Genomic DNA, 26,443 nt, shown 5'->3' on the forward strand with positions numbered 1-26,443 from the left:
TTAAGAAAAGGTGCCTTTGAACTTGAGATTTTTATTTAATTTGCACTAATTCAGTTTTCCACATTGATCCAGGCAGATGGCCACCAGAGTCCACTTTAGGTGCTATCGCTTGTGATTCAGAACCGGCAGCTGTTGTAACAGGCAAGCCCTGTGTGTGCTAAAATTGCCATCTTTATTTGCTCTCCTTTGGCCCTCTACAAAGCACTAAATGGTCATCTGTGAAGTAAAATAAATGTGCATAAAACTAAGACGGCCTGTTTATCCAGTGCAGAGATGAACTTGCCTTTGGAGAACTTCTTCACTTCACCTCATTTGCGGTGGTCAGGAGGGCCCCGAGGTGTGTGCAGTTGCTTGTGAGATAGGAATCTTGTTCAGTCATCCTAGCTGAACTCTGAATGCCTCATGCATTCTTGAATTGCTTCTTACTCACCTACTTTGGGGAAGTTCACTTTTCAGTTAAGAAAAATAAGGCTTCAAACTTCACAGGGCTTCATGTGTGTGTCATAGGCTCCGTATTGGCCTGTCATTAACAGCCGCCTTGTACCTGTGTTTGTTTGAGTTAAAACTTTTTCGTTTGAGAAAAAAGGTATAAGCCAATTCACACGTTTTCATTTTCTGGTGATGATCAATTCATTTAATGAAGGCTGAATGTATTATTTAAGACAATAATTAGTCTTCCTGGCAGAAGGAGAAATGGAAAGTCAGTCATCAGTGTGCTCTTTGTTCTTTACATTCTGTAGATAGTTTTGTGTACATTTCAGTAATGGCATCCACTCTTTGGTGACCTTGACAAAGTGTAGCTGTAACATATGGTATAAAAAGTTCTGGGCCAAGAAGTAGGAAACCTGAGTTGTGATCTCTCCCCTGCTGCTACCAGCTCTGGACTTTGAGTAATCAGTTAGCCTCTCAGAGTTTCTCTTTAAGTCCAGATTATTGATAATAATTGAGCATTTTATATTTTGCTTAGTTTTTTTTTTACAGTGTATGGGTTAAGATTCAAAAGCCCTTTTGTGTTTTGTAATGTCCAATTTAAGTACAAGCAAAGTAGAACTTTAAATATCTTACTGGTTGTTTGAAATGGTCTCTATCATAATATTTCAGTGGCAGAGTAATTGGAGGCCAAGTCAGATGCAATGAATCTCATAAAATATGTAGTCTTGTGTGGAGCCAAGAACACGTTAGCTTTGTAGGCCCAGTATGAAATATTTAAAATTTCAGATCATCTCCTTGCCAACTGAGGTGAAAACTCTGCTTGAAATCTCACATTTTAGAGTATGTTTAGCTTTTCTAGCTGAGAATATCTGACATCTAATTTGACTTTTACTCCCCTTAGTGCTCCAAAACCCAAGGACACTGTATCTGCAGCAGTACCTGCACCGGGGAGAGCCAGCAGTCAGGTGACCACTGGCCAAAACCAGGCCCAGGCAGCTGCCACCTCTCATCAGCTCTCTGTTGGCCCTGCTCACAACACCGCTGGCCCCAGTCCACATACTGTGCGCCGAGGTAAGTAACCAACTTCACTCCTTGCCCTTGAGAAAGGATGTGCAGACCTTGAGTTAGTGCAAGGACTCAGGCTGTGAGACGTTTGGACAGATCTTTCCCATGTCTGTTATAAAATGGCAAGCAGGATGAAATCTCATTAAAGACAAAAATCATTGAAGAAAAATGAAAAAATAGAGAGCAGGAAAACAGACATGTATAAGAATACGTTTTCCCTTAGAAGCTACAAAGCTTAACAAATAAAAAGTTATTTCTCCAGAAACACTCCCAGTTTTCCAAGAATCTGTGTTCCAAGTCCTTACTCTGTTTAGGAATGACCACAGCCTCTGTACAACCCAGGCCTTGTGGATCTGGGAGCCAGTGTACCCTCTGTGTTGAGGTCAGAGCTTTCTGGGTCCTGATGCACATAACCTGAACTGCTCCCCCCCATCTCCCCTGGCGTCCTCCACCCAGCAGCAGGGAACTGCTTTAAAACACAAAGCAGATCATGTCAGCTCCTGGTCGAACCTCTCTGATGGCTTCCCCTCCCACTCTGGGCTCTTCATGGTCTGGCTGGGGCCTGCCTCTGAGTCTTGCTCCTTCTGTCTCTACCTCTCTTGCCACTCTCTGCTCTCTATGCCTTGGATGCACTAAATTCATTCCCTTCATAGAGCTTCTGCAATTGTTTTCTTTTCCAGAACATTCTGTCCCATGTCTTCACACAATTCCTTCTCATCATTCAGGTCTCAGCTCAAAGGTCACTTCCTCTGTTACCCCCCCCGCATCCCTCATCCCCATCGTACATACATGTCATCTCTATCATGTTCTTATGTTTCCTTCTATTTTCAGGATCTAAAATTTTTAAATTTATTTTGTAGTTTAGTGCCAGTCTCCACAAGTAGCTCTTAGTGAGCTGGGATCTTACCTGTCTCAGTATTCCTGGCCCTTGTATAAATATTTGTGTGTCTGGGAGCCTCTTAGGTCTAGAAAAACTGGAGGTGTTTTTGCTCCCCCACCCCAGAACATTTGGTAGTGTCTGGAGACACTTTTAGTTGTCACAAATGGGGAGAGAAGTGCTATTGACATCTAGTGGGTAGAGGCCAGGGATGCTGGTAAACACCCTACAATGCACAGGACAGACCTCACAGCACAGAGTTATTGACAGTATCCAAAATGTCAGTAGCGCCGAGATTGAGAGACCACGGTCTAGAAAATGACATGATTCAGTAAAGATGTTTCCAGAGCCAGTTAAATTCCATGTGAACCAGGGTACCCTAATCTTTAGAGAAAAGATTCTAAGGCCCTACATGTAACAAGTGTGTAACAGTATTGCACATGGTGCTGACCGAGTGCTCAGGAATGAAGGTGCTGTATGGGCTGGCCCTTACAGGGACAGGCAGTTTGATAGAGAAGTGAGAGGAGATGCCCTCAGAAGCAGAAACTAGTGACAGCGTAGTCCAGGACAGTCGAATCTCTTACTCCAGGGTCAGGACCTTAGAAGGATAGGTGACAAAAGTCACGCGTGAGCACTCTGTGAGGGTGTCCCCTTTGGAGGCTCAATAAACCCAGTAAAACTAAGTTTTCTCCCTTACCAGAGCTCAGTTCTTCAGTTGTTGACTTTGGTTTAGAGGCAGTGCTGTACAAAAAATCACAAAAACAAAGCACAACTGTGTGTTCAGTGAGAATCCTGGCCTGCATGAGAGATGCTCACCCACAGAGAAGTGTGTGAGCTACGCCGGCCCAGGGGACAGCAGCTGGTGGCCCTGCCTCTGCTCACTCACCGTGTGGGACCCCATCTCCTTCTCTTTTTGGTGGCGCTCCTGTCATTGAATTCTCACGTGTGAACATGTCTCTGGAAACTGCTCTGTAACGGGGAATAGGAGCGACGCTGGCCTGACTGGCTGCGAGGGGCACACCAAGCTCTAGTGAGAGCTCAGAAGGACAAAGACAGGGCCTGCAAAGCTGGGGGTGCTGGTACAGCAGAGTGCAGCAGTGGGGCTGGTCTAGATAGGGTGGAATGGCGTCCACAGCAGTGTCGTCAGCAGGTTCAGTTGTGTTGGTGGCAGCCAGACTGGCTGTTGCAGGAACACCTGCAAGTGATGAGGCCCCCTAGGGGGTGGTGGTGCCACAGGAAGGGAGGATCAAGGAGAACTGGACAACAGGGATGCCACTCATAATGGGAGTCACCATGGGAGACAGTTGTGACAAAGGGGAAAGGCTCTGGATGCAAGTTTGAGTTCTAGCTTTAACCGCAAGTCATGTGACTGGCTAAAGGCCATTCATTTGGCCTTTTCTAACTTAACTCCTGCACGTGTATAGTAGACATAAAAATGCCTCCCTAAGGGGATTGTGAGGATGAAATTTGATATGTCTGTTATGGAAGCTCTGCTTATAAAGCACTACACAGATGTCAGTGGGATTTCTACAGATTACAGGCAGAGGTAAATTCGGGTGTACTGCCTGTCTACAGGGCCCTGCTCTCCCCTTCGTAAGGCCGTTCTCTCCTCTGTATCCCAGCTGATCCTTGAGGAAAGTGGTCTTCTCTATCTAGGTTGCAGGTAGAATTCTGATTTCAGCCGGAGACTCTTCTTCCCAGCCACGTTAGGAGTCTTTGCTGCTTCCTGAAATCACAGATCTCAGGCATCCTCACAGCAGCAGTTGGATTCTTTCTTTCCCAGCACCTTCTCAGGTGATTGTGGACAGACCTTCCTTCCTCCCAGCCCTGCTCAGCCTGGGACTTGGCCCCTGTCGCCCTGTCACACTGCTCTCATGTTTCCTCTCCTAATTCCCTCTGCACCCTCAAATGTCAGGTATGGTCTCTTATTCAGTATGAATTTACAACTAATAGACCTTAGAACAGAAAAGTAGACATTTTTTCCAAAGCTGTTTATTGCAACCAGCGTATGGCTAATATTCCAGCGATCCCTTACTTTGTTAGCTGGTTGGTTGTTTCTGTGGGAAAAGGTCTTGTGAGATCCAGGGTCGAAAGTTCTAGGCCAGCAAAGCACAGCAGACTTTGCCCTGTCAATTCTGAATTCTGAGCCCTGTGAATGGAGCCAGGCAGTGTAGGAAGGAGGAAGTTTGAAAAAGGATCCAGGGAGTCCACATGACATAGTTGTGAGTCTCTGTTCTGTCACTTATTAGCTGTATGACCTTTTATAAGACACTGTGCTCTCTGAGCTTCTGTTTTCTCCACTGTGAAATGGGCATAACGATGCCCATCCAGCAGTGAGCTTTTGAGACTTCAGTAAGATAATTTATAGCAAGGGCCTGACTTGGTCCTGGTAATGCATTTGGTGAATGCTATGTCATTTCTCTCCTTCATTTCCTTCTCCTTTCCTTGGAGATCAATAGAATCTCAGCAGAATTTGAGAAATGCTAAAGTCTCTCCTTTCTACCCACCCCTCCCAGCTGAAGACCAGGTCTCCAGATCTGTTCTCTCTCCTGCACTCCTCAGCACCAAATTCCCAGCCCTGACCTCAGCAGGTATAGGGAGGAGAGTGTTGTGATTCAGCTCTCTGTAGGGAAATAATTCTAATGCAACTCTTCCAGATTTGTACATTTATCTAGAATATGTCTATTAACTCAAATGATTCTGGAATTCATAGAAGTTTTGTCATTAAAAAAAAAATCAAATTCTCTAGAGAACGTGGCTCGTGGCAGAAGGGCCATGGTATGTGCAGGTGGCCCAGTCGTCTTGGGGGTGTCCCCCGTAGCTCTTCTTCCTCTCTCAGGTCATGTGAGAGAAGCCCTGGCAGGGGGGCTGCTAGTGCGCTTACAGCAGCATTTCCATGTTGGTGGGGCTGCCTCTGTTAGCTGAGTTTTCTTCTTATTGAACTTTTAAAATGACAAGTCTTTAAAGGCCTGTATGTGTTTAATATACTTAATAGTTTAAAATAGACTTTTAATCTTAGAATAATTTTAGATTTACAGAAAAGTTGCAAAGATAATACAGTCACTGCCCTGCATAATGTGACATTTTGGTCAATGACAAAACACATACAACGGTGGTCCCATTAGATTTCAGTACTGTATTTTCACTTTACTTTTTCTATGTTTAGATATGTTCAGCTAGACAAATGCTCACTGTAGTGTTATGATTGCCTGCAGTATTCAGTACAGTAACATGCTGTACAGGTTTGTAGCCTAGGAACCATCCACTACACCGGATAGTCTAGGTGTGTATTAGGCTATACAGTCTAGGTTTGTGTTTAGTACTCTATGATGTTCACATGACAACGAAATCACCTGACGACACATTTCTCAGAACGTATCCCTGTCATTAAGCGATGCATGACTGTCCTTACAGTTGCCATATACCCTTCACCCAGTTTTCCCTATTGTTAGTATATCACCAAGACACATTTATCAGAGCTGAGAAACCAACATGGTTACCATTAGCTTAACTCCATGTTTTGTTCAGATTTCCCTAGTTTTTCTACTCGTTTCCATTTTCTGTTCCTGGATCCCATCTGGAAGGCCACATTGCATTTAGTCATCTTATCTCTTTAGTCTCCTCTGGTTGGTGGCAGTTTCTCAGTCTTCCCTTGGTTTTTCATGACCTTGACAGTTTGGGGGAGTACTGGCCAGGCATTTTGAAGAAAGTCCCTCAATTTGCATTTGTCAGATGTTCTTCTAATGTTGGGCTGGGGCTACCGGTTTTAGGGAGGGAGACACAGAAGGAGGTGCCTTCACGACCACATCCCACTAGGGATACATGATGTCAGTGAAGCTTGTTACTGATGGAGGCTAACCTTGGTCCCCTGGCTAAGGGAGCATTGGCTGTCACTTTGCTGTTCTTACTGAAAGTTGTTTCCCCCCTTTGTGCAGCTGTTAAAAAACCTGCTCCAGCTCCCCCGAAACCAGGAAACCCACCTCCTGGCCATCCTGGGGGCCAGAGTTCTCCAGGAACATCTCAGCATCCACCCAGTCTGTCCCCAAAGCCGTCCACCCGAAGTCCTTCTCCTCCCACCCAGCTTGCGGGCCAGGCTCCAGGCCCGTCCTCCACCACCTCCCAGCTCTCTGCACCCCGGAGGTACTCCAGCAGCCTGCCTCCAATACAAGCTCCCAGTCACCCGCCGCCGCAGCCCCCGACCCAAGCCATGCCACTGACACACACCAAACCAAGTAGCCAGGGCCCTCCCACCCCTGTGGCGTTGCCCAGTGAGCACGGACTTGAGCAGCCATCTCACACCCCGCCCCAAACTCCAACGCCCCCCAGTACCCCACCTCTAGGAAAACAGCACCCTGGCCTGCCAGCTTCTCAGACTCTGGCGGCAAGTAACCCTGAGACTGCGCAGCCACATGCTGGAACCTTACCAAGACCGAGACCAGTCCCAAAGCCGAGGAACCGACCCAGCGTGCCCCCGCCCCCTCATCCTCCTGGTGCCCACCCAGCCACAGATGGCAACCTCACCAGCACAGCACCGACAGCCTCCAAAATAGTAACAGGTAAGTAGGAAATTGGGTACTCCCCTTCATATAGGCTTTGATTTACAGCTGCAGGCCCAACCTGGCCCGTAGCCAGCTCTTATAATTAAAGTTGTAATGGAATGCAGCCTTGCCTGTTCATATTGTCTGTGGCTGCTTTTGTGCTAAAACAGCCGAGTTGAGTAGTCCTGGCAGAGCTCATATGGCCCCAAAATAATTACTACTTGGCCCTTTAAATTTGTCCACCCCTGATTTATAGTTTCATTATGTTTAAGACCTACTACATTTATATTTGTCTAAGTATAATAACTTTAAGTCTAAGTGGAGGGTATTGTCTGACATGAGCAGGGAATTCATTTCTTAGTGAATTCCTCATTAAAGTGCTTATTTTCCTTCTAATAGTAAAAATGTTTATAGTAAGTGAAGAATTTCAGGGATAACTTTAAAAAATATGATTTATGCCAAATTAGATGCTCTAGGAAGGGAGATCTCATGACAGGATCATATCACAGTGCTGGTCTCTGCTAGCTTGGGAGGGATGAATCAAAGTTTTCCTGTAGTCCCAGTGGAAACCTGATTTGGAGTGGTGGCCATGGTACAGATTATTGTGGGCTCCCTAATGGGATATTTTTTATAAGCCATCTAGAGCATGGCTATTTTATTTAATTATGATCTAAAAAAAATCTTCATCCCAAGTGCTCTAATTTACTATTTAATTTCAAGATGGATAGATTTTTCTTCATTGTGTTTTTTAAAAAAGGTAATTAGGAGCCTTGAATCATTTCTTTAAATTGTTCTAAGTGGAAACATTTTTAGAGAAGCTGAAATAAAGCCCTGGGCTCTCCAGCCATACTGAGTGACTTCTCAGCTGAAAGTGAGCCAAGGGTGCACCCAAAACTGGTACCCCAAGTGATAAGTAAGGACTAACTAACTATAGAAAATATCTTTTAGTAACCTTTTTTTCCAGGAATATAACTCATAATTTGCACATATGATAAATGGTTAATAACTTTTTTCTGATGACCCCAGAGCTTTTATTTTGAAAACAGCAAAGCCACATTGGTTTGTTTGTTTGTTTGTTTGTTTGTTTGTTTCCCAATAGATGCCTTTCCTAGTGCCCTCTCAGGTGGGGAAGGTTTCCAGGACTAAGGTCTGTAACCCCCCAAGCAGCTTGCACCGCAGCTCCAAATGCTCCTGCTCAGCCATGTTGCGCATATGTGCTTTTGACCTTGTGCTCAGGAGTGGCCATTGGGCCCTGTGCCATGGCAGTGGGCCATCCCTTCTGTAGCGGGTAGACATTCCTGTTGTTTTTATCAGAAGCACTTTGAGCTGCAATGCCCCCAGTTCAAGAGGTAGTAGCAGTAGATTGAGAGTCCAAGTTCAAGCCGCTCAGATAACATACATACTAAGAATATCTTCTTTCTTTTTGGTAAGCCTTTTGCAGCATTCTACTCTTCTCAGCGTGATTCACCTGTCATTGATTGGCTCATCAGCATCCATCCAAAGAGGATTCGGGTGCAGTTGGCACGGAAAATTGTGTCCCTTGTGTCTTGAGCTTTAATTTTTAATTTTTTATCTTAAGTGCAAGTTAACTGCATGGAGCTTCTTAATTTGGTGTTTGAAATTCTCAAGACCCCAAAAATAAAAAATATAAATAAATAAATAAATAAATAAATAAATCTTCCCCCAAAGACCCTACTGAATTCCTTTAAATTCCTTTGCATTCTAGCATGCTTCCATTCTGCTTCCTTAAGCCATATGAGCTTTTTTTAAAAAACGCTGTGAGACTCATCTGAATCTGCCTTTGGGTCCACTTGGACAGCATAAGGCTTTCATTATGTGCACAGCGGCTTTAATCAGCTGATCTGAGCTCTAAGCCTTTTGTGGGCTACTTAGCCTGAGTGTTCACAACTTCAGTCTGAGTAAGACTTTCTGTAGAAACCAGAAGGAGAAAATCAGAGTGCAGCCTTTAAAACAGAAAAAGCACAGGCGTGATTCCACCTTCCTGACTCCTTAGTGATTAACCCAAAAGTCTGGGGGTTCCTGGTTGGGTGTGGAAGTCACTTACAGAGTAAAGTGTCTAAACCCTACTCAAGGCTGAGCCTTTAACACTTGTGACACATCAAAATTTTATTCACAGGTCTTTCCTGTATTTAGATGAAAGACTACAAACCAGAATTATGACTGTTCTTTAATACCATCATTAGCTGGGGTGTATTTATTCCAGAAGGTTACTTTATTGATCTGTTACAACACTGTAATGCACTGTACTTTATAATTATTAGATAAGTGAAATTTTACATTAAAAATACTTTTCCTTAGGATATCAGCTAAATGTTTAAAAACCAACCTGTGTTATGAATTCCCTTAACTCAAGAAATTTCAGGTCACCACAGTTGTCCTTGTGTTACAGAATTAACCTTTAATATCCTAATATCCCCTAGACTGCCATTGTAAAGTGCACACAGTGTCATCATTTAGAAGTTACAAGTCCGCTAGTGGTGATCATGCTACTATTAACCATTCATGGATATGGCCATTGGGTTTTCAAAAAGAAAAAACTATAACTTTGTTGGACAGGACAGTCCTTTATTGTGACACTTTTTCACTTGGAAACTTTAGACAGATAAATTCTTGAAAACAGGTTATTCATTTAGAGCACTTAATCTCAAAGAGTTGGATTAAGTCCCGTGGGATTAAGAGAAACTTTTGGGGGATATGACTGCTGCCAGGCAGCTTTGGCGGCCCACTTCTGGCAGCTCAGCACCAGCACTGGAGAATGGAGGGACTCTGGTGTCATTTTGAGTCTCCTCTTAATTGTGACTCTAGAAAGCAGTAGAGTCTTTAACTTCCCAAGTGAAAGAGTTTACATCTTGTTGTTTTTAAAGTAATAGATTTTAGCAAAGATTATTCTAATTTAAACATTTTATTAAATAATTTAGATGTATGACCTGCCATATTCAGTAAGAACTGAAATTGGAATATTTAATGGTAAGGAAAAGGCACCTGATTGGCCAAAGCATTTTTGCTACTTTGTGATCATATTTGTGCACTCATGCCTGTTACTAACCAGTCACCCTAACCCTGCCTGCTTGCATCCCCACTAATAGTGCATGCACTACAGAAGGACTGGCTTGTTCATGCTTGCTGTCAAATATTCTGAGTACTAAGAGTGTTCCTAGAGGTGTAGCAGGGGACACAGGGCTAGCCTTGTTACTTCTTTAATTTCCGTTCTGGCAGGCTTGAGATGTAGAAGAAAGAACAGACACCGTAGAATCAGGCCTTCCTGGGTTAGAATTTCAGCTCTCTGAGTACCAGCCAGCAAGCCCAACCTATTTGATCTGTAAAATGGTGATGTCTGTCAGAATTATTGAAGGGATTAAATAAGAAAAGCACCTACTTCAGTTTTCATTGCACAGTGGGTCTAAGTGAATGGTAACTATTTATTATCATTTTTATTTAGAAGAAAATAGTTCTAATCAGTTATATATTAAATTCATTCTTCATCATGTGAACAACTCACATGCCCAGACTGGGCCTTCAGGACCAGAAACTGGAAGGCGGTCAGGGGCGTGTCCTGGGGGTCCATGCTTTGGCTCTCACGCACTGCTTGGTTTTCCTAGTATCAGTTCCCTTATGGGTTAAAAAGACAGTGCTCTGGAAGAGGAGATATTTCTTCATTTAGTGAGCCCTAAGAATACCCATGAGTCATTGGTCTGCCATGCAATGGTTAGACCAGGTCACTCTCATAGTAGTCATAAAACTGGACACTTTGCTGATTGTTGTACTGTTCTCTTTTTAAATCTGACTCTCTTTATATCATCAAAGAAATGCATTTTTGAATATAAGCATGGATATTAAAGAAAATTTGAGAAATAGCAATAAGAGAAATCAACCATAGTTCCACAATTGAACTTCTCTTTAGAGATTGCTATCATTTTTCTAGTTTTATTTTTCTAAAAGATGAGGAGGTGCGTAGTTATTTGACATGTACTGATTTTGATCCTGCGTTTTTATTTTACTTCATTGTATATGCTGTTTCCCATCTTATAATGTAGTTTCTTTAACCATCTTTTTCAATGACTGATAATGTTTCATCAGGCAGAAGTGTTATTACTCATAGTTGGACATTTTAAGTGGCTTCTACTTGCAGTTCATTTTTAATAAATAGATACTAGAATCATGTCAAGAGAAACAGCCAGAATCTCTCCTTTGACTAGGATAATAAAAAGTTGATTCAAAGTCTCTCATAGATTAGAACGTCTCTCATAGCTTTAGAAAACTGATGAGGAATACGTGGTGGGGAGACAGTTTTTTCACCCTGCAGTTGTGCCTGAAGCACTTAATTTCAAGGGTGTATTTGGATCTGTTCCTTGTCAAAGTGACTATCAGAATACGTTAGACTTTTTGAAGGGTCCGATTCTGAATATGTGCTTTTTGAAAGTACATATTGAGAATTGTTGAAGTGACAAACCTTCTAGAACCATACTCTGAACTGTAGAATACCAGTTCTGGCCCCAGGAGGGCCTGCTTCCTGGATAAAGATATTCAGTTCAGGAACCCGGGTTACATTTTTCAGAGCTCCAAATCCACGATGCACCATTCTGCCGTAGGGCCAAGACTGGTTTCTGGGGGTCTCTCTTCTGCTTTTTGTTTGTTTCTTTTTAATATAATACCTGTCACATGAACTTAACTCCAAGCAGTATGCTCAAAGAGCAGCCCTTGTTGGAATGGGGATAATATATAAATTTATAGCCAGAGAGGTTTAGAAGTGTTCAAAAAAACAAAATACAACCAGGTTCTTGCAGGTGTCTTTGTAAAACAACCTTTTTCTCCTGTTTGCTACAATGAGCCAGAGTGTTTCAGACTCAAACCGTTATCTCCTCAGATGATGTGTTCCCTCTAAAGACCCTCACCCTAGGATGCCCCAACTCCCTTGTGGAGGAGGAACAACATTATGCTGGTTAAGAACCAGAGTCCAGCCAATCTAGCTTGGATCTTTTCTGCCCAGGACAGGCTGTGCCACCTTGGACGAGGACTAGATCCTCTCTGATTTTCTCTGTGTTGTCTCTGCAGTGGAGCGCGTGGGGTTCAGGGAGAGGACGTGGTGATGTGTGGAGCACTCAGCAGTCTCTGGGAGGCAGTCATGCTCAGTAATGTTAGCAGCTGTTGCAATGAAGCTCGGTCTTTCTGAAAACTGGCTCCTCACACATCTCCGTAATTCTGATTACATTTTGTGTGTAGAAAGATTCATTGTTTCCTTTCATGAAATGATTCATGTGAAAACGAGAGAGGGGCTGGGGAAACCAGATGGGGCAGGTAGCAGGCAGAGTAAAGGAATTTCTCTTATGCCCTAACCACACATTTTTCCCCCTGAATATGCAGTTAGCATGTGTTCATCATAAATTGAAATTACTTATTTGTGACATATGAGGAAAAGAGAAAGATAGCAAGTTTGTCCTCTGGGCGTTGTTCATGGCTAAAAGGTGTTCACTTGCACGTAAATGCAGATATTAGCAAGTAGTAATGTAAGAGTATGCACAGTACCTGCGCGTCATGTGCCCCCACCAGGTCATGTCTGCTCCATAGTTTCTTGTAAGCTCTTTGGGCTAAGAAGAGACAGTAGCTCTTTGGTGCTACTGGCTGGTAGCACCATGTTCGTTGGGTTAGGATAATGGGGAGGGGATTGAATTTGCAGTGATTTTTTTGCACCAGTGTTGCCTTTGAGAAGGATGGCTATTCATTCATCCGTCCATCCATCCAGACATCCAAGGCCAGCCACAAAATTTATTGAGCATCTGCCATTTGACAGTCAGTATTCTAAGCCCTGGGGATACACTGTGAACAAGACAGACGCTGTCCCTACTCTTGTCGACTCCTATTCTGCTGAGGACTAAGCCGAGACATCCTCTATTCTGTGCACACAGACCACCTTTGACTGCACCACTAGATGGTGCCTTCCAGCACAATTCAGTTGGTTTTACAGTTGTCATAAGAACTGAATTGTCTGAAATGACATTCAGCAGCTGAACTCTTTGACACCTTGACACCTCCATAAATCTAGAAATTTCTCTGAGTTGTGGGACATAGGAAAAGAAACCTTGAGGGACAGGTCCGCCAACCCAGGAGTCACTGTGAGGAAAGGGATGCACCTGAGAGTAAACAGATCTGGTAGCTCAACTGTGGGGACAGGAACCGGGCTCACAGCAGTCAGCCTCCGAGAAGCACACCTGCCCACGTCGACAAGGAGCAAGCGAAACAGGACTGTTAGAACTAGCTCCCGGAGAGGTCAGATGTGATGTAACTTTGCACCACACAAGTACAGGAAAGCAGCTCCTCAGTGTAACTGGGAAACGCCCTAGTAAACCTACCCTCCGCTCTAGTTCCTCCTACCCCTACCGAGACGAGCTCTTACCTGGCAAAGTAAAACTGCAGCAAACCTGAACATTTCCCTTCTCTCTTACCCAAGCCCTAAACTATCTCACAAGGCTCTCATAATTTGCTAAAGCCCACATGTATGCAGGGTCTTCAAAGGTTCATGGAAAATTTCATATTATCTTTTAATTCTATTTTCCCACGAACGTTTTGAAGTGCCTTTGCACTAGAGAAACCAGCCCTTCTGACTCGATTAGGACCTGGCTCCCTGACTTGATCATCAGTTTCGTTCAAGCTGTTCTGTCTGGTTCACTGTTGTACCTGCAGCAGGGAGAACAGAGTCTGGCATGTAGAAAAGAGAATTAGAGGGATCAGTATTAGAAAGAGAAGGGAAAATTATTATCTGTAGGAGATATGGTGGTCTACCTTAGTGGTTGTCAACTGGAGTTGATTGTGTCCCCTAGAGAACACTTACTTGGCAGTGTCTGGAGACATTTTTGGTTGTCACTCTGGAGGAGAGGGACTGTGTGCCACTGGCACCTGGTGGGTAGAGGCCAGGGACGCTGCTCATCATCCTGCATTGCACAGGACAGCTCCCATATCACAGAATGACTCAGCCCGAGGTGTTGTGAGTGCCGAGGTTGAGAGTATAGTGTTAGTAACAGGAGGAAAGCCTGCCAGCCGCAGAGGAGAGCATGCTTTCCAGTGCAGCCCATCTGTTCCTGCAGCCCAGTGTGGTCCGGAGGTTTCAGTTAGTGCATGAGGGGTCTTGGCAAGTTTCCTTTCCTCAGTCAGAGCAAGCAGGTCCTTCGAGGACTGCATCTCTGAGGACTGCCTGGGCCCACAGAAGGGGCTGCCAGAGCCCGGAGGCAGGGCTGTGCCACGTGGCCGCCTCTGGGGTCTCAAAGGCTTGACTCAACTTCTCAGGGCTGATGAGGCCTCTGGTAAGGGACTGTGTGTGTGTGCATGGGCCAACCCTGAAACTCGCAGCCCCTCTCCTTTTTGGAGCATCCTCGGGTGATCTCTCGGGCATTACACTGACTGATACCCTGTCTCCTCGTGTGTTTGTCCAGACACCAATTCCAGGGTTTCAGAACCGCTTCGCAGCATCTTTCCTGAAATGCACTCAGACTCGGCAAGCAAAGACCTGGCCAGCCGCATTCTGCTGGACATAGACAATGACACAGAAAGTACCGCCCTGTGAAGAAAGCCATCTCCCTGCCCTTGACCCCTTCCAAACTCACCTTTGCAGACCAAACAGTGAGCAGCTTTCAGTGGAGGAACAAAGAAAGCCTTGTTCTGCAGGACTCAGCCTTCTGCACAGCCTGAGGAGAACATGGGGCCAACACTTAAAGCTGAATGACCTGTGTCTTGAAGAAGTTTGCTTTCTTCACAAGGAAAAGAAATCATGCCAAAAATTCAAAAACAAAGAAATACCTGGAGTGGAAAGAGCCTTACTGCTGAGCCGTGTGTAGGAAGCTTTTGTCGCTGCTGTTAATGCCGCCAACACCAACAGCAATTTGGAATGGGTGAGAAGCAAAGCGCCAACTATCTATTTAATAAAATACATTAATTATGTAAGTCACCTGCTTCCTGCTACTTGGACTTTCATTCTTACATATCAGGAGGAGGTTCCTCTCCTTCAGACTTGCTGCAGAGTCATTTTGTATGGAATGTGGTCTGTGTCTCCCCCAGCCCCTCAAAACTGTGTGCATTGATGGTGACTGCTGGATCTGTCACCTCATCAAACTGGATGTGACTCGTGCCTTGTCAGATTGCAGAATGTAGAAGGAAATGTACTGTTCTTTTTTTAAAAAAAAAAAAAAAACAATGTAATGGCTACTTGATAAAGATCAAACATTATTCTAGTTTCATGTTTAATTTGAATTAAATATATTCTGTGGTTTATATGAAAAGTTTATCACTCTTGGAGGCCACCTGTGGTATGTGTATGAGTGTGTATGTACACACACGTGCATGTTGTCACTTAACGAACAGAATTATGGATGGGACACCTCGGGAGTCTAATTTAACTGTAGGAGTTTGAAAGAGTAGACAGCAAGGTCACAGTAGTGACAAAGGCCACAAGGTACCCCAGAGACCTCCCAGACTGGCTGTCCCTCTGCGGATGTTCTAGGGTTAAGGCTGTCAGTCCTGACACCCCTTTCGCATCCATGTGGAGATACTTAGACTCTGGGAGGCTGACTCAGTAATTCAGCCCCCATAGGGCAGTGTGCTTGTCATAAGCTACTACTTGCTATGGGAGTCCCATTTTCCCATGACGGGAATGCTTGCGTGCCTAATCAAGGCACCTCTTTCCCAGGACTGAAATTCTTGGGAAGGGTGGGTGGATGGGGAATTGGAGCAAAGCAAGGCTGACGGTCTGGACAGCTGTTCCCATGATAGATTCTCCTCATGATAGATTTCTCTTGGGAACAGGGAGGGACACACTGCCAGAGTTGGCTGCCCCGAGCCTTCCATTGATATAGTTGTCTGCTAGGTGTGTCTGTGACACCCACCCCTTGCTCGGAAGACACTGGACCTCCTTCCACTATGAACTGACTTAAACCTCACTTGGAAAGGGAAGCTATATTTTCCTCTTCACTGAAGTTCCCTGTGCCCCCAAAGTACTCCCTACACATAATTACGTTGAAAATGGGCTCCTGTAAACCCATTTCCCCTGTGTCTTAAATTTACATCTGCTAAAGGCTCACTCTTCTCTGCCTTACACCACTCATGTGCTGTGATTTTTCCATACCCTCTTTAGCTATACAAACCCCACAGAGAAAGCAAAGTTTGTTCAAGTTGCTCCTCAGTGTTGGGCGCCTTGGAGATGCTTCCACCGTGACGCCTGAGAAGATTGCACTTGGGAGGGAGCAGGGACACAGTGCTCACCGAGGAGGAGGAGTAGGTCCATGCCGACATTCTACCGGAATGTTGCCTGTGCTTGTTATTGCTGATTCTGAAATACAGCAAACCACACCCTCATTATTTTAAGAATGTCATTCAGTTTTACTCCCCCATGGTTTGTAGCAATCTCCCTGCCGGGACAGCTCCAATCTTCAGAACAATGAAAATGCTTTTATTCTGTATGTGTGTCGAACTGAAGCTACTGCCTCTTGTCTTCAGGGGATGGAGGGGTGTGGTGTGGTGCTTAGCAGCAAGTGCTTGGAGCTGGAATTGCATTTGTGCCACCGAGGCACATCCAAAGGCAGGGCCTGGAGTGGCGCCTGCGTCCTCTTTCCTTCTCATTTCAGTGACCCGAGATTCCTCCAGCTGGGGGAGTTGCCACATTGCTCAGCACCGTCCCTGGCACTGCACTGGCAGAGCCTCTTTTCAGCCTACCCACCATCACAGGTAGAGAAGTCTGTCATCTGCACTCATGGTGGCCCTCCCTGGCCATCCAGGAAGGTACTGGTCTCTAGGAAGATGCTGCTGGTTTTCTGCCCTTCAGATCCTTTCCTTCCCTTCTCTACACAACAGTTTCTCATAGCAAGCTCTAGGCCTGTGCACTCAGACCTTCAGTCCCTGCCCTGCCCCCCTACCTGCACCACCACACCAGAGTCAGGGACCTGCTGCTCTCACCACACCCTGCAGATCAGCACCCATCTGGCATTCTGGCAGGAGCTGCTCTCGATCTGGCACTTTAGAGGCTGCAGAGGGTCAGAGTGGGCCCTGGATGCCTTGACTACCCCTTGCTGGGTTCTACCCAATGGTCATTCCAAGAGTTCAGATGCAGTTGGACTGAACTAATCCCTAGACTGTCTTGATGGCCCTGGTTCTCTGGGGGCTCTGTGGAGGGACCCCTTCTCCTCTCTCGGGGCTTCAGCTCCTCATGCTCCCCACTCCCGGTAAGTCCCACAAGTGCTCCTGTTTGAAGGTCTTCAGCCCTCCTCTGGCTTCTCTCCCAGTGGTCTACTCCCACCATTTTCCCACTCTACTCCAGAGCCTTCACCCTCTTCTTCCAGATCCTGCAGTATCATCTCTACACTCCGGGGTCCCACACGGTTTCTGGGACTCACAGTCTCAGGTCTTGCATCAGACTGGGCATTACCTCACTGACAAGGACGCTTCTAAACCAGTGGTTTCCACTTTTCCACTATGATGTTGGTGGGGCTGGGGAGGAGGAGGCAAGATAGGCTGGTGTGTTGAAGCCACTGCCTCTGGAGCTACGAAAAGGCAAGCAGTGACCAAGACCACATAAGCCTCCAACTGAGGGGAGGGCACAGGGCACCGATCCCCCAACCATCCTCCAGCCCGCGGCGAGGCTCGCATGGTGCCACCACAGCAGCCAGCACCAGCATCAGTGTGTAAGGGCCGGGCACTGGAGCCGCTTCCCTAGCAGGCAGGGCCCGTCTCTCCCAGTGCAGTGCTTGGGAGCTGTGGGTGACTGTCTACTGCCACCATGGGTTCTGCAGAGCAAACAGAACCAATCTGCAGAAGAAGTCAGCAGATGTGCAGAGAGGCAGAGAGCAGAGACGGGCAGAGAGCACGCTCTCGGTTTTCAAAGCCCCCCAGCTCCCAGTCTGTGTCCACGAGGCCATTCTGCATTTCTTGGCCTTGTATCCTTGCAGTCAATTGCTTTTCTTGTTTTTTTTTTTTTTTTTTTTTTTTTTTGCATAAATGTTCCTGGGTTTGTTTCTGTTACTGGCAACCAAATGACTCCTACCTGATACACCCCTAGAGGAAGCTGTCCCCTTCTGCCTGCTCTCAGACCATGGCTGTGTAGACCCATGCGGCTGTGCAGGTAACTCTCCTCTTCCCACACTCCATTCCCAACAGCACCGTGTACATCCATGCATGCATTCATACACCACATGCACTATGTCAGGTGTCTGTTGCTACACTCAGCAGCTGACAACACATTTATTATCTCACAGTCCCTGGTGCCCTGCTTAGGGTCTCACAGGCTGCAGTCAAGGTGTCAGCCTGGGCTGGGTTCTCATCTAGAGGCTCGACTGGGGAGGATCCGCTCCCTTGGGTTGTTGTCAGAATTCATTTCCTTGTGGTTGTGGGACCACACGGTCTGAGGGCCCTGGTTTCTTGCTGGACATCACCTGGAGGCTGCCTGCAGTGCTTGACACTCAGGGTGTTCACGTGTGGCTGCTACTGCTCCAAGCCAGCAAGGAAGGTCTCCAGAGTGAGTCTTCTGGTGAGACAGTCATATAGTTTAATAAATATTTATATAAGTAACGTATAATATGTATAATGAGGTATCAGAGTGAGTGACACATTCTGCCCTTGTGGAACTTTCAGTCTAGTTGGGCAGACAGTTAAGCAATCATCAGTGATACGTGCTTTGAAGACACATGTCATAATGGGATTGGTATGGTCAGGGAAGGCTTCCTGGAGGAAGTGATGTCTGAGCAGTGACTACAACAGAAGAGAGCCAGAAGAGGAAGGAGGGACAGTTTAGGCAGAGGGAAAAGCAGAGGCAAAGACCTGTTGATTCGATCTATAACCATGTTTATGGGGCCCCCTTGATACAATCCACAGTGCTAGGCTCAGAAATGAGAAAGACCGTGAATAAGGTATGACCTTAGATTGCCAAGGGAGAGTGGTCAGAGTCAGAAACTGGAGAGGGAGGGACCTGGCTGTTGGGATCTGGTCATTCCCAGCAAGGATTGTAGACCTGCTGAGAGTTTGGGAAAGCCACTGAATTCCAAGCAGAAGATTGGTTTGATCAGGTTTGCTCACTCTGCCTGTGGCTAGAGAATGGACAAGATTAGAGGCAGGAAGACCAGTCAGGAGGCTGGTGGCAGCAATCCAGGGGAGAGGTGGCAGTGGCCTGAGCTGCCATAGTGACAACTCCCACTGACACACACTTCAGTTCCAAGCCAGAGGCAACAGAGGTCTCGGTGTGAGGGGAAGAGTTGGGGGTGGGGGGAGCTCAGGACTCCTGTGAGAGCCCCCTGTGCCTCCCACTCCCCTCCTTTAGCCCTCAGAGAGGGAAGCTCAGTCTCCCCCATGAAGATTGCCCTTGAGCCTATCACCTCCAAAACTATCCTAGGTTCTGGCCAGGAGCCAGTTGGGGGTTCTGGGTAGGAGCCTCTTCCGGGAAGGGCTGAGGGGGGCCTTTTGTCCAGCCACAGCTATCATTTGGATTAGTGTGGAAAAGCCAGCCCTTCCAACAGGTGTAGGGACTAGGCTAATAATACATTTCCCTTAGGACTAGGCTGGTCCCAAGTGTCGAGGGCATCAAATAAGAACTCAGAAGAGACCATTGAATGACTAGGTGGATGGGTGCCTCCTCAGCTCTGTGTTCCCTGTCCATTTTCCTTCACTTGCCAGCTCTATCAGGCCGGTAAGTAGCGTCAATCCACTCCACCACTCCCTTTTATCGCAGGACTGAGGACTCATGGCCTGGACTACCCCAGAGATTGTCTCAGGGCAGACTCCGTTGGCCCCATCTTGGTCTTAGCTATGCATGTGGCAAACACAGCCCCTATGTGTCATTCCATCAGATCCCATCAGGACCCAAAACAGAGAAAATGATGTCTCAGGTCAAAAGCCCTGTATTTGGCCCTCGGCCAGCAGAGATGCCCATCCTTCTGGCTGCTTGTCTTTAGGGGAACATCATCGTGGGGAGTGAAGCAAAGAAACAGTCTAAACCTGATTTTCTTAAAGCACAGGATTCCAGGGCACCAGCACAGGTCTATTTCCAAGCAATCATATCCAGGAGCAAGTATCACCATGAGAAAACCATTGGGGACCAGCTATTACTTTGCCCAGAGCCAGCAACGGTGGAAGGCAAGAGGTAGAATTCAGGTCTCACTCACTGCACCACGAAGGTGAGCTGGGGCAAGTTCAGATGCTAAACACCCGGCCAGGAAATGTGGCTGCTGCCAGGCTGGGAGGTCCTGTCGGTCTCTGCTTATTTACCTCTTTGAATTTGGCTGTTGACATTGCATGATGGATAGGAAAAAGGAATAATCAGCCTTTTAAGAAAAGGAAGCTTTTATGTGTCTCTCCTTTTCCCAATTTCTAACCTTCATTCCCTTTCAACAGAAAAGAAGACACCTCAGGAGCCTCATGATAAACAAAAGCTTTATTATTATTTTTTTCTTTTGTTAAAAAAAAATGGAGCATCAAAGATAAACTGAGAGCTTGGACTCATGCAGCCACCCCACATTAAGCAAAGTAGCCCCAGAGAAAGATGGCACAGCTAATGCAGATGATGCTGCTGATGTCGAGAAACATTTTCACAATGGGGTTTTCTTCCAAGGACAGTATGGCAGGTTCTGCTCTGCTCGGTGGCTCTCCCTTGCTCTTGCCTTCCATTCCACAGAGCCACAAGATGGCTTTCACCACTTTGGACCTCTTTGGGGTCACATCACCTAGAAAGAACCCAGCAAAGAAATGTCATAGATTTGGGCTATGCCTCCCAGAGAAGGGAGAAGAGAGTACTAACCAGATGTATTCCATGCACTGGTAGAAGTAGTTTATATACCTTTTCCAGAAGGCATTCCAGAATACCTAATTCTGTAAGATTGGTATTTTCCAAAATTCTGCCATTTCAGATGAAGGAATCAAACCTCAGACTAACTAACTTGAGCAAAGCCACTTGGCTGGTAAGCAGTGGTAGAGATGGCAGAGGTGGGACACCACTCTCTAAGTCCCTCCTCTGTGCCACGTCCCCTTCCAGGAGGATGAAAGTAAATGAGCACTCTAGTGGAAAACTCTATCTCTCCACTCAGAGCTGGGGCTGCAAACTCAGCTGTCAGTGGGTCCAGGCAGGTGTATCTGAGTCAAAGGGAGCAGATTTGCATATTAAACATGTTGAAATATCCTTCACCCATACCAAGAAATATACCCTCTCTCATTTTTCTTGGAGCACATGGCCTTCTGGATCCTTGAGTTTCCCACTTTAAGTTAACATGGGTTCATATCCACAATATGACATACAAACCAAAAAAAGCTAAGACAACCCATAGTCTTAGGGTCGTGGAGACACTAGGGGCTGGTGGGGACTTGGCTAACTGAAGGGCACATCCCAGATCTAAGGGGCAGCTTCTTTACAGCTCCAGATAACTTTTGCCATGTAGACATGTGGGCCTAATGTTCCATCAAGAAAAGATGGAAGTCTGGAATTTTACATGAAATCTCCTGATTTTTAAACTCATTTTATTAAAACAGTAGATAGGCTCAACCAAAACATGTCTGCACGATGCCAGTTGAAAAGCACTAATTAGAGAACAGTAGTGGCACTCCTGCCTGCCGTGTGGGGCCGTGTAAGGTTTAACAAGCTATGTTTGAGTAGGCACTCAACCCGCATTGGCAATTTTTGCCCATCTGAGGCTTCTGTTGAAAGTTCTAAAGAATCCCCTTCTGGTGTCCGGAGAGTGGGGAAGAGCCAGACACTGGAGCCAGGGGGTGCTAAAACTCTATGTCTGTCCCCTTTTCTGGCTTGTGATTTGATAGAAATATTTCCCCTTAAACACACAACGCTTCTTGACACTCCTTCTGTCACTGAGGAGATAGGCGACTCACCGCTGTGGGTTTTGGATGTGTTTTCTTGAACGATATCGAACTGGATGCTGGTGCTGCTGGCCTCTGATGTCCCATTCTGAGAAAGAGTAAGACGCAAGGGCATTGCTGGTGGCACCTGTTCCTTCTGGACCACGGGGTCATGACGAGTAAACCAGGTCAGGCGACTGACCTAAGGAGCAGAGATGGGTTTCGAGATATTGGCAAGGGTGGGGGGCTGCTGTCCTTTTCTTATGTCCCCTGCCCGACCCCTAGCTCAGCCTTCATGTCCGAGTCTGCTCCCAGTCTCTCCCTCTCGTCCTACCCTCCAACGAGCTTCAGCTCTCTGCACTCTTCAAAATCTGCAGCTAATTCCCTCACTCATTCTCCAGTCTTTCTTCAACAACTCTCATCCTCATGTTGGGATTTAATCCACCCTTACTCCGGTCCTCAGGGCCTGACCTCAGCCCTGGGACATGGCAGGATCCAGAGATCGGCTCATCCATTTCTCTGGCCACAAGGATTAAATTGGTTCATGGGTGAGCATGTGTCTTGAGCTGCTCTATCAACAGGAATCAGGAACTTTGCTAGAAATCCTGGGACAAAAATGCTTATGCTTTTACTGAATGACAGTAGAAGAGGATACATCCCTAGAAGATGCTTGGCCCCATATGGGGCCCAAGAATTGAAGCAGAAGTGAAAGATGAATTCTGATGACCTTTTCTGAATCCTGAATTAACCTGTCCCTGAAGCCTAACCCTGAACTTTTCAGCTTTTGAACAATCAATCCTCTTTGAATAAGCTGGTTTGGGTCAGTTTTCTCTCACTTGCGACAGAGTCTCAGTAGATATAACCATCAACCCAAATGTACCATCTCCTTGGAGGGCGGTTCTGTGAACCAGCTCACAATGGACACAGTGATCAGAGTGGCTGCGGACAGAATCATGGAGAAGTAGAGGTAGTGGACGTTCTTCACCACAGTCGGACGCTCATCTGGCTGGTCACACCGAGGCTCCACATAAATAAAGTCCAGGACCAGCCGAATGAAGCCTAGGAGTAGGCCTGTGATCAGGCCCAAGAAGGCACCCTGCAAATCAGAGCAAGACCATCTTAGAGATGGCAAGGGCATGGGCCTCCAGGAACCTCAAGAAGCCATCTCAAGAGCTTGTCTTTCTTGTGACAGTCACTGCACGCATCAGTGCTTTGAAAAGGACTGGAGCTACCTACCTGTTTATCTTTTACATATAATGAATTGATTATGTATAATTTACTCATTCCCTGTTAATTTAGCTTCCCTGTTTAATGATAAATACACCAAGATACTTCTGAGAATCCCCATTGCTTTCTTCAAAGGCCAGGTAAAACCCTCCCCGTCTTTTCTGCCACAGAACTCACCCTCCCTGAGGACACCCAGGTCCAGCCCAGCCTCATGACTCCCTCTCATTTCCTGCCCTCCCCACCTCTCCCTATCCTCAGGGGCAGCTGCACTTGGTTCTTCCATTCTGGGGGGCTGATCCAGTCATACCTTCTCGTTGGTCCGCTTCCAGAAACACCCCAAGATGAAGACCACAGCCACAGGCGGCTGCAGGTAGGAGCTGATGGACTGGATGTAAATGAAGAGTTGGCCGCCCTGGCTGGCCTGGACCGCGGGGATCCAGAGGATCGAGACCAGCACCAGCAGCAACACAAACACCCTGTGCCAGACCAAGAGAAGCCCCAGATTAGTGCTGTCATCCCTGAACATCCATTTCATGCTCTCTTCTTACAAAACAGCTTTATTGATCTTGACCTTGACCTTGGTGTTACAACACCACACTCTAACTGACTAAACTAACCAGCCTCACTCAGCATAATGTTTTTTGAGGTTTCATGTTGTAGCATGTTTCAGTATTTCATTCCTTTCTATTAAAAAGTATTCCATTTTCATGACCAATGCCATTACATGCCATTGTTTATCCTTCACCAGTTGGTGACATTTGAATTGTTTCTACTTTTTGGCTATTATGAACAGTGCTTCTATGAACGTCTGTGTTCACGTCTTTGTGGGAACATATGTTTTCATTTCTAGCATCACAATTGCTGAGTCACATGGTAAGTTTATGTTTAACTTTTGGAAACTGCCAAACTGTTTTTGAACAGTTGGAATCTTATATTCCCAGCTGCAATGTAGGAAAACGCCAGTGTGTCCACCTCCTTGTCTGTCTTTTTATCATAGCCCTTCTGGTGGGTGCATAGTAGAATCTCATTGTAGCTTTAATTTGTATTTCCCTCATGTCTAGTAATGTCAAGCATCTTTTCACGTGCTTATTAGCCATTTATACATCTTCCTTGGTGAAATGTCTGTTCACATCTTTTGGTTGTTAGTCTTATCATGTTTGGGGAGTTACTCATGTATTCTAGATTACAAGTCCTTTATCAGATATTTTTTCACGTGCTTATTAGCCATTTATACATCTTCCTTGGTGAAATGTCTATTCACATCTTTTGGTTGTTAGTCTTATCATGTTTGAGGAGTTACTCATGTATTCTAGATTACAAGTCCTTTATCAGATATTTTTTCACGTGCTTATTAGCCATTTATACATCTTCCTTGGTGAAATGTCTATTCACATCTTTTGGTTGTTAGTCTTATCATGTTTGGGGAGTTACTCATGTATTCTAGATTACAAGTCCTTTATCAGATATATGGCTTGCAAATATTTTTTCCCAGTCTGTGGCTTGTCTTTGTTCTCTGGATGGTATCTTTCAGAGTGAAAATGTTTTAAATTTTGGTGACATCCAATGTATTATTTTTTTTCTTTTATGGATTGTGCTTTTGGTGTCATAGCTAAGAACTCTTCCTAATCTGAGGCTGAGACAGCCTTCAGGGTGCATCTTCTTGAGTGACAGTGCTCCAAGGTGCTTATTTGCATGTATTTTACATAAAATTTATATGAGGTCACTTCAAAAAGTTCACGGAAAGATTCATATTATCTTTCAATTCTATGTTCCCACAAACTTTCTGTAGTACCCTAATATGTCACTCATTTTAGCCATTTCAGTTCCTCCCATGAGACTTCAGGACTTTGCAGAAGGCTTGGTCGAGAAACCTTCCCCCCAGTCCCAGAACATCCTCCTCTTACCTGGCTAACTCCTCTTCATCCCTCAGTTCCCAGTCCAGATTGCTCCTCCTTTGAATCTCTGGGTCACCTGACTCTGCCATCCTAACACTCATTAGGGTTTTAATAGTCTGTTGACTTTTCCTCCTCCTCCTCCTCCTCTAGCTCCATGAAGGCAAGAACCAAGGCTTTTCTTTTCACTACTATATACCAGGTATCTGGCACATAGCAGGTGCTCACTGAACATCTCTTGAATGAATGAGTGTCCTACTCATACGTGCAGTCTTGATGTTCCTCATCTTTTTTATCAGATGAAGCTGAGCCAGCCTGGATACATGGCTCACTGGGCTTTGCATCTGGGTGGGCTCAGCTCTCTCCTCCCTGGGTCTCTGGACTTTTCACTGCCCTGCCTGTCCCCACCCCATAAGGCCTTACCTGCCCACAATCATGAGCTCCTTCTCAGATGCGCGAGGCCGGATGTGATTCCAGAGGTCCATGGTGAAGATGGTGCTGGCACTGTTAAAGATGGAGGTGAGGGAGGACATGAGCGCCGCCACCATCACAGCCATCATGAGCCCTCGGAGCCCTGGGGGAGAAGGGAGCACTATGGGCCTCTTGCTCTTTCTATCCACAGCTGCTGCCTTCACTCTGCCCCATGACCCAGGCCCAAAGCCGGCTGATCCCAGTGGGCTCAGCTCAGAGGAGGCAGAACCTCAGAGAGGATGGCTGGGGGCAGGAGGGGTGAGGTCGCCTGGAGAGCCAGGACCTAGGCTTTATTTGGGCACCCGGGCTCTGGGGCTCAGCCCCTGAGCCCAGAGCCTAAGCCTGCCCACAGCCCCCCCATCTTGTCCCTACCCCACATCAGGGCCCAGTCAATGTTCTCCTTTCTGGGCACTCCAGGGGACTCAGTGTAGGGTTGAGGGGTCATTACCTGTGGGCAGGAGTTCCAGCACAAGTTTGGGGTATGCGATGTCAGAACAGCCAGAGGGATTGCTACAGATCATCTGGCAGATCTCTGGATCTGCACAAGCCACTTGATCTACAGAGGAAACACAGGCCCAGAGTTGAGCAGACAGGCCCTCAGAGCCCCAGGCCTAGACAAGACATGCCCTGACACAAGCCAGCACTGGGAGACAGGTATTGTATATACATTTATAGCTCAATGAAATTGAAAAGAGCCTAGACTTTATAAGCTGTGACCTTGTCACTTAACCTTTCTGAACTTTAGTTGCCCTATCCGCAAAATTGGGATAATAATAACTCTACTTCGTTAGATTATGGTGAGAATTGACTGAGATGATACAGGTAAAGCACTTGGTGCAGAATCTGATGCATAAGAAGTACTAGAAACATTCCAGCTATTGCAACTGTAGCTCACGTACAGCCGACACACCCAGTGTCCAGTCTCACCACAGTGTACTACATCGAGTGGATGCCCCCGGAACTCTGGATCAGTTCTGGACAAAATTAAAACGGCAGACCAAAATGGTATTTGATGGAAAGTATTGGGAAGAAACAATGTTGTTGAGAAAAAGGCTTTTGAGAAAGTCAAAGTTCTTGAGTTTTTATTACTCTTCTGAGGAAACTTAGAAGAT

General features: G+C 46.0%; 2 protein-coding genes across 16 annotated transcripts in view; one reads left to right on the plus strand and one right to left on the minus strand.

Moving 5' to 3' along the window:
- Positions 1–15,203, plus strand: part of ARHGAP17 (Rho GTPase activating protein 17) — a 79,779-nt gene extending 64,576 nt beyond the window's left edge. For 3 of the 10 annotated variants that reach the window (XM_063099207.1, XM_063099214.1, XM_063099213.1), the window contains 3 exons: positions 1,334–1,503; positions 6,310–6,930; positions 14,358–15,203. In XM_063099207.1, the coding sequence (XP_062955277.1) occupies positions 1,334–1,503; positions 6,310–6,930; positions 14,358–14,488 (922 nt within the window). In that variant the 3' untranslated portion in view covers positions 14,489–15,203. The other 7 variants (XM_063099208.1, XM_063099215.1, XR_010023844.1 and 4 more) reach the window with 6 other exon arrangements.
- A 5,212-nt stretch (positions 15,204–20,415) lies between these two features.
- SLC5A11 (solute carrier family 5 member 11) overlaps positions 20,416–26,443 on the minus strand; it is a 64,353-nt gene continuing 58,325 nt past the window's right edge. For all 6 annotated transcript variants that reach the window (XM_063099129.1, XM_063099128.1, XM_063099127.1 and 3 more), the window contains 6 exons: positions 25,780–25,887; positions 25,284–25,434; positions 23,276–23,444; positions 22,622–22,837; positions 21,775–21,943; positions 20,416–20,621 (listed from right to left, as the gene is read on the minus strand). In XM_063099129.1, coding sequence (XP_062955199.1) covers positions 20,416–20,621; positions 21,775–21,943; positions 22,622–22,837; positions 23,276–23,444; positions 25,284–25,434; positions 25,780–25,887 — 1,019 coding nt within the window. The remainder of the gene's footprint in view (positions 20,622–21,774; positions 21,944–22,621; positions 22,838–23,275; positions 23,445–25,283; positions 25,435–25,779; positions 25,888–26,443) is intronic.

The sequence above is a fragment of the Cynocephalus volans genome, chromosome 6, assembly GCF_027409185.1.
Source record: "Cynocephalus volans isolate mCynVol1 chromosome 6, mCynVol1.pri, whole genome shotgun sequence".
Taxonomy (NCBI): domain Eukaryota; kingdom Metazoa; phylum Chordata; class Mammalia; order Dermoptera; family Cynocephalidae; genus Cynocephalus; species Cynocephalus volans.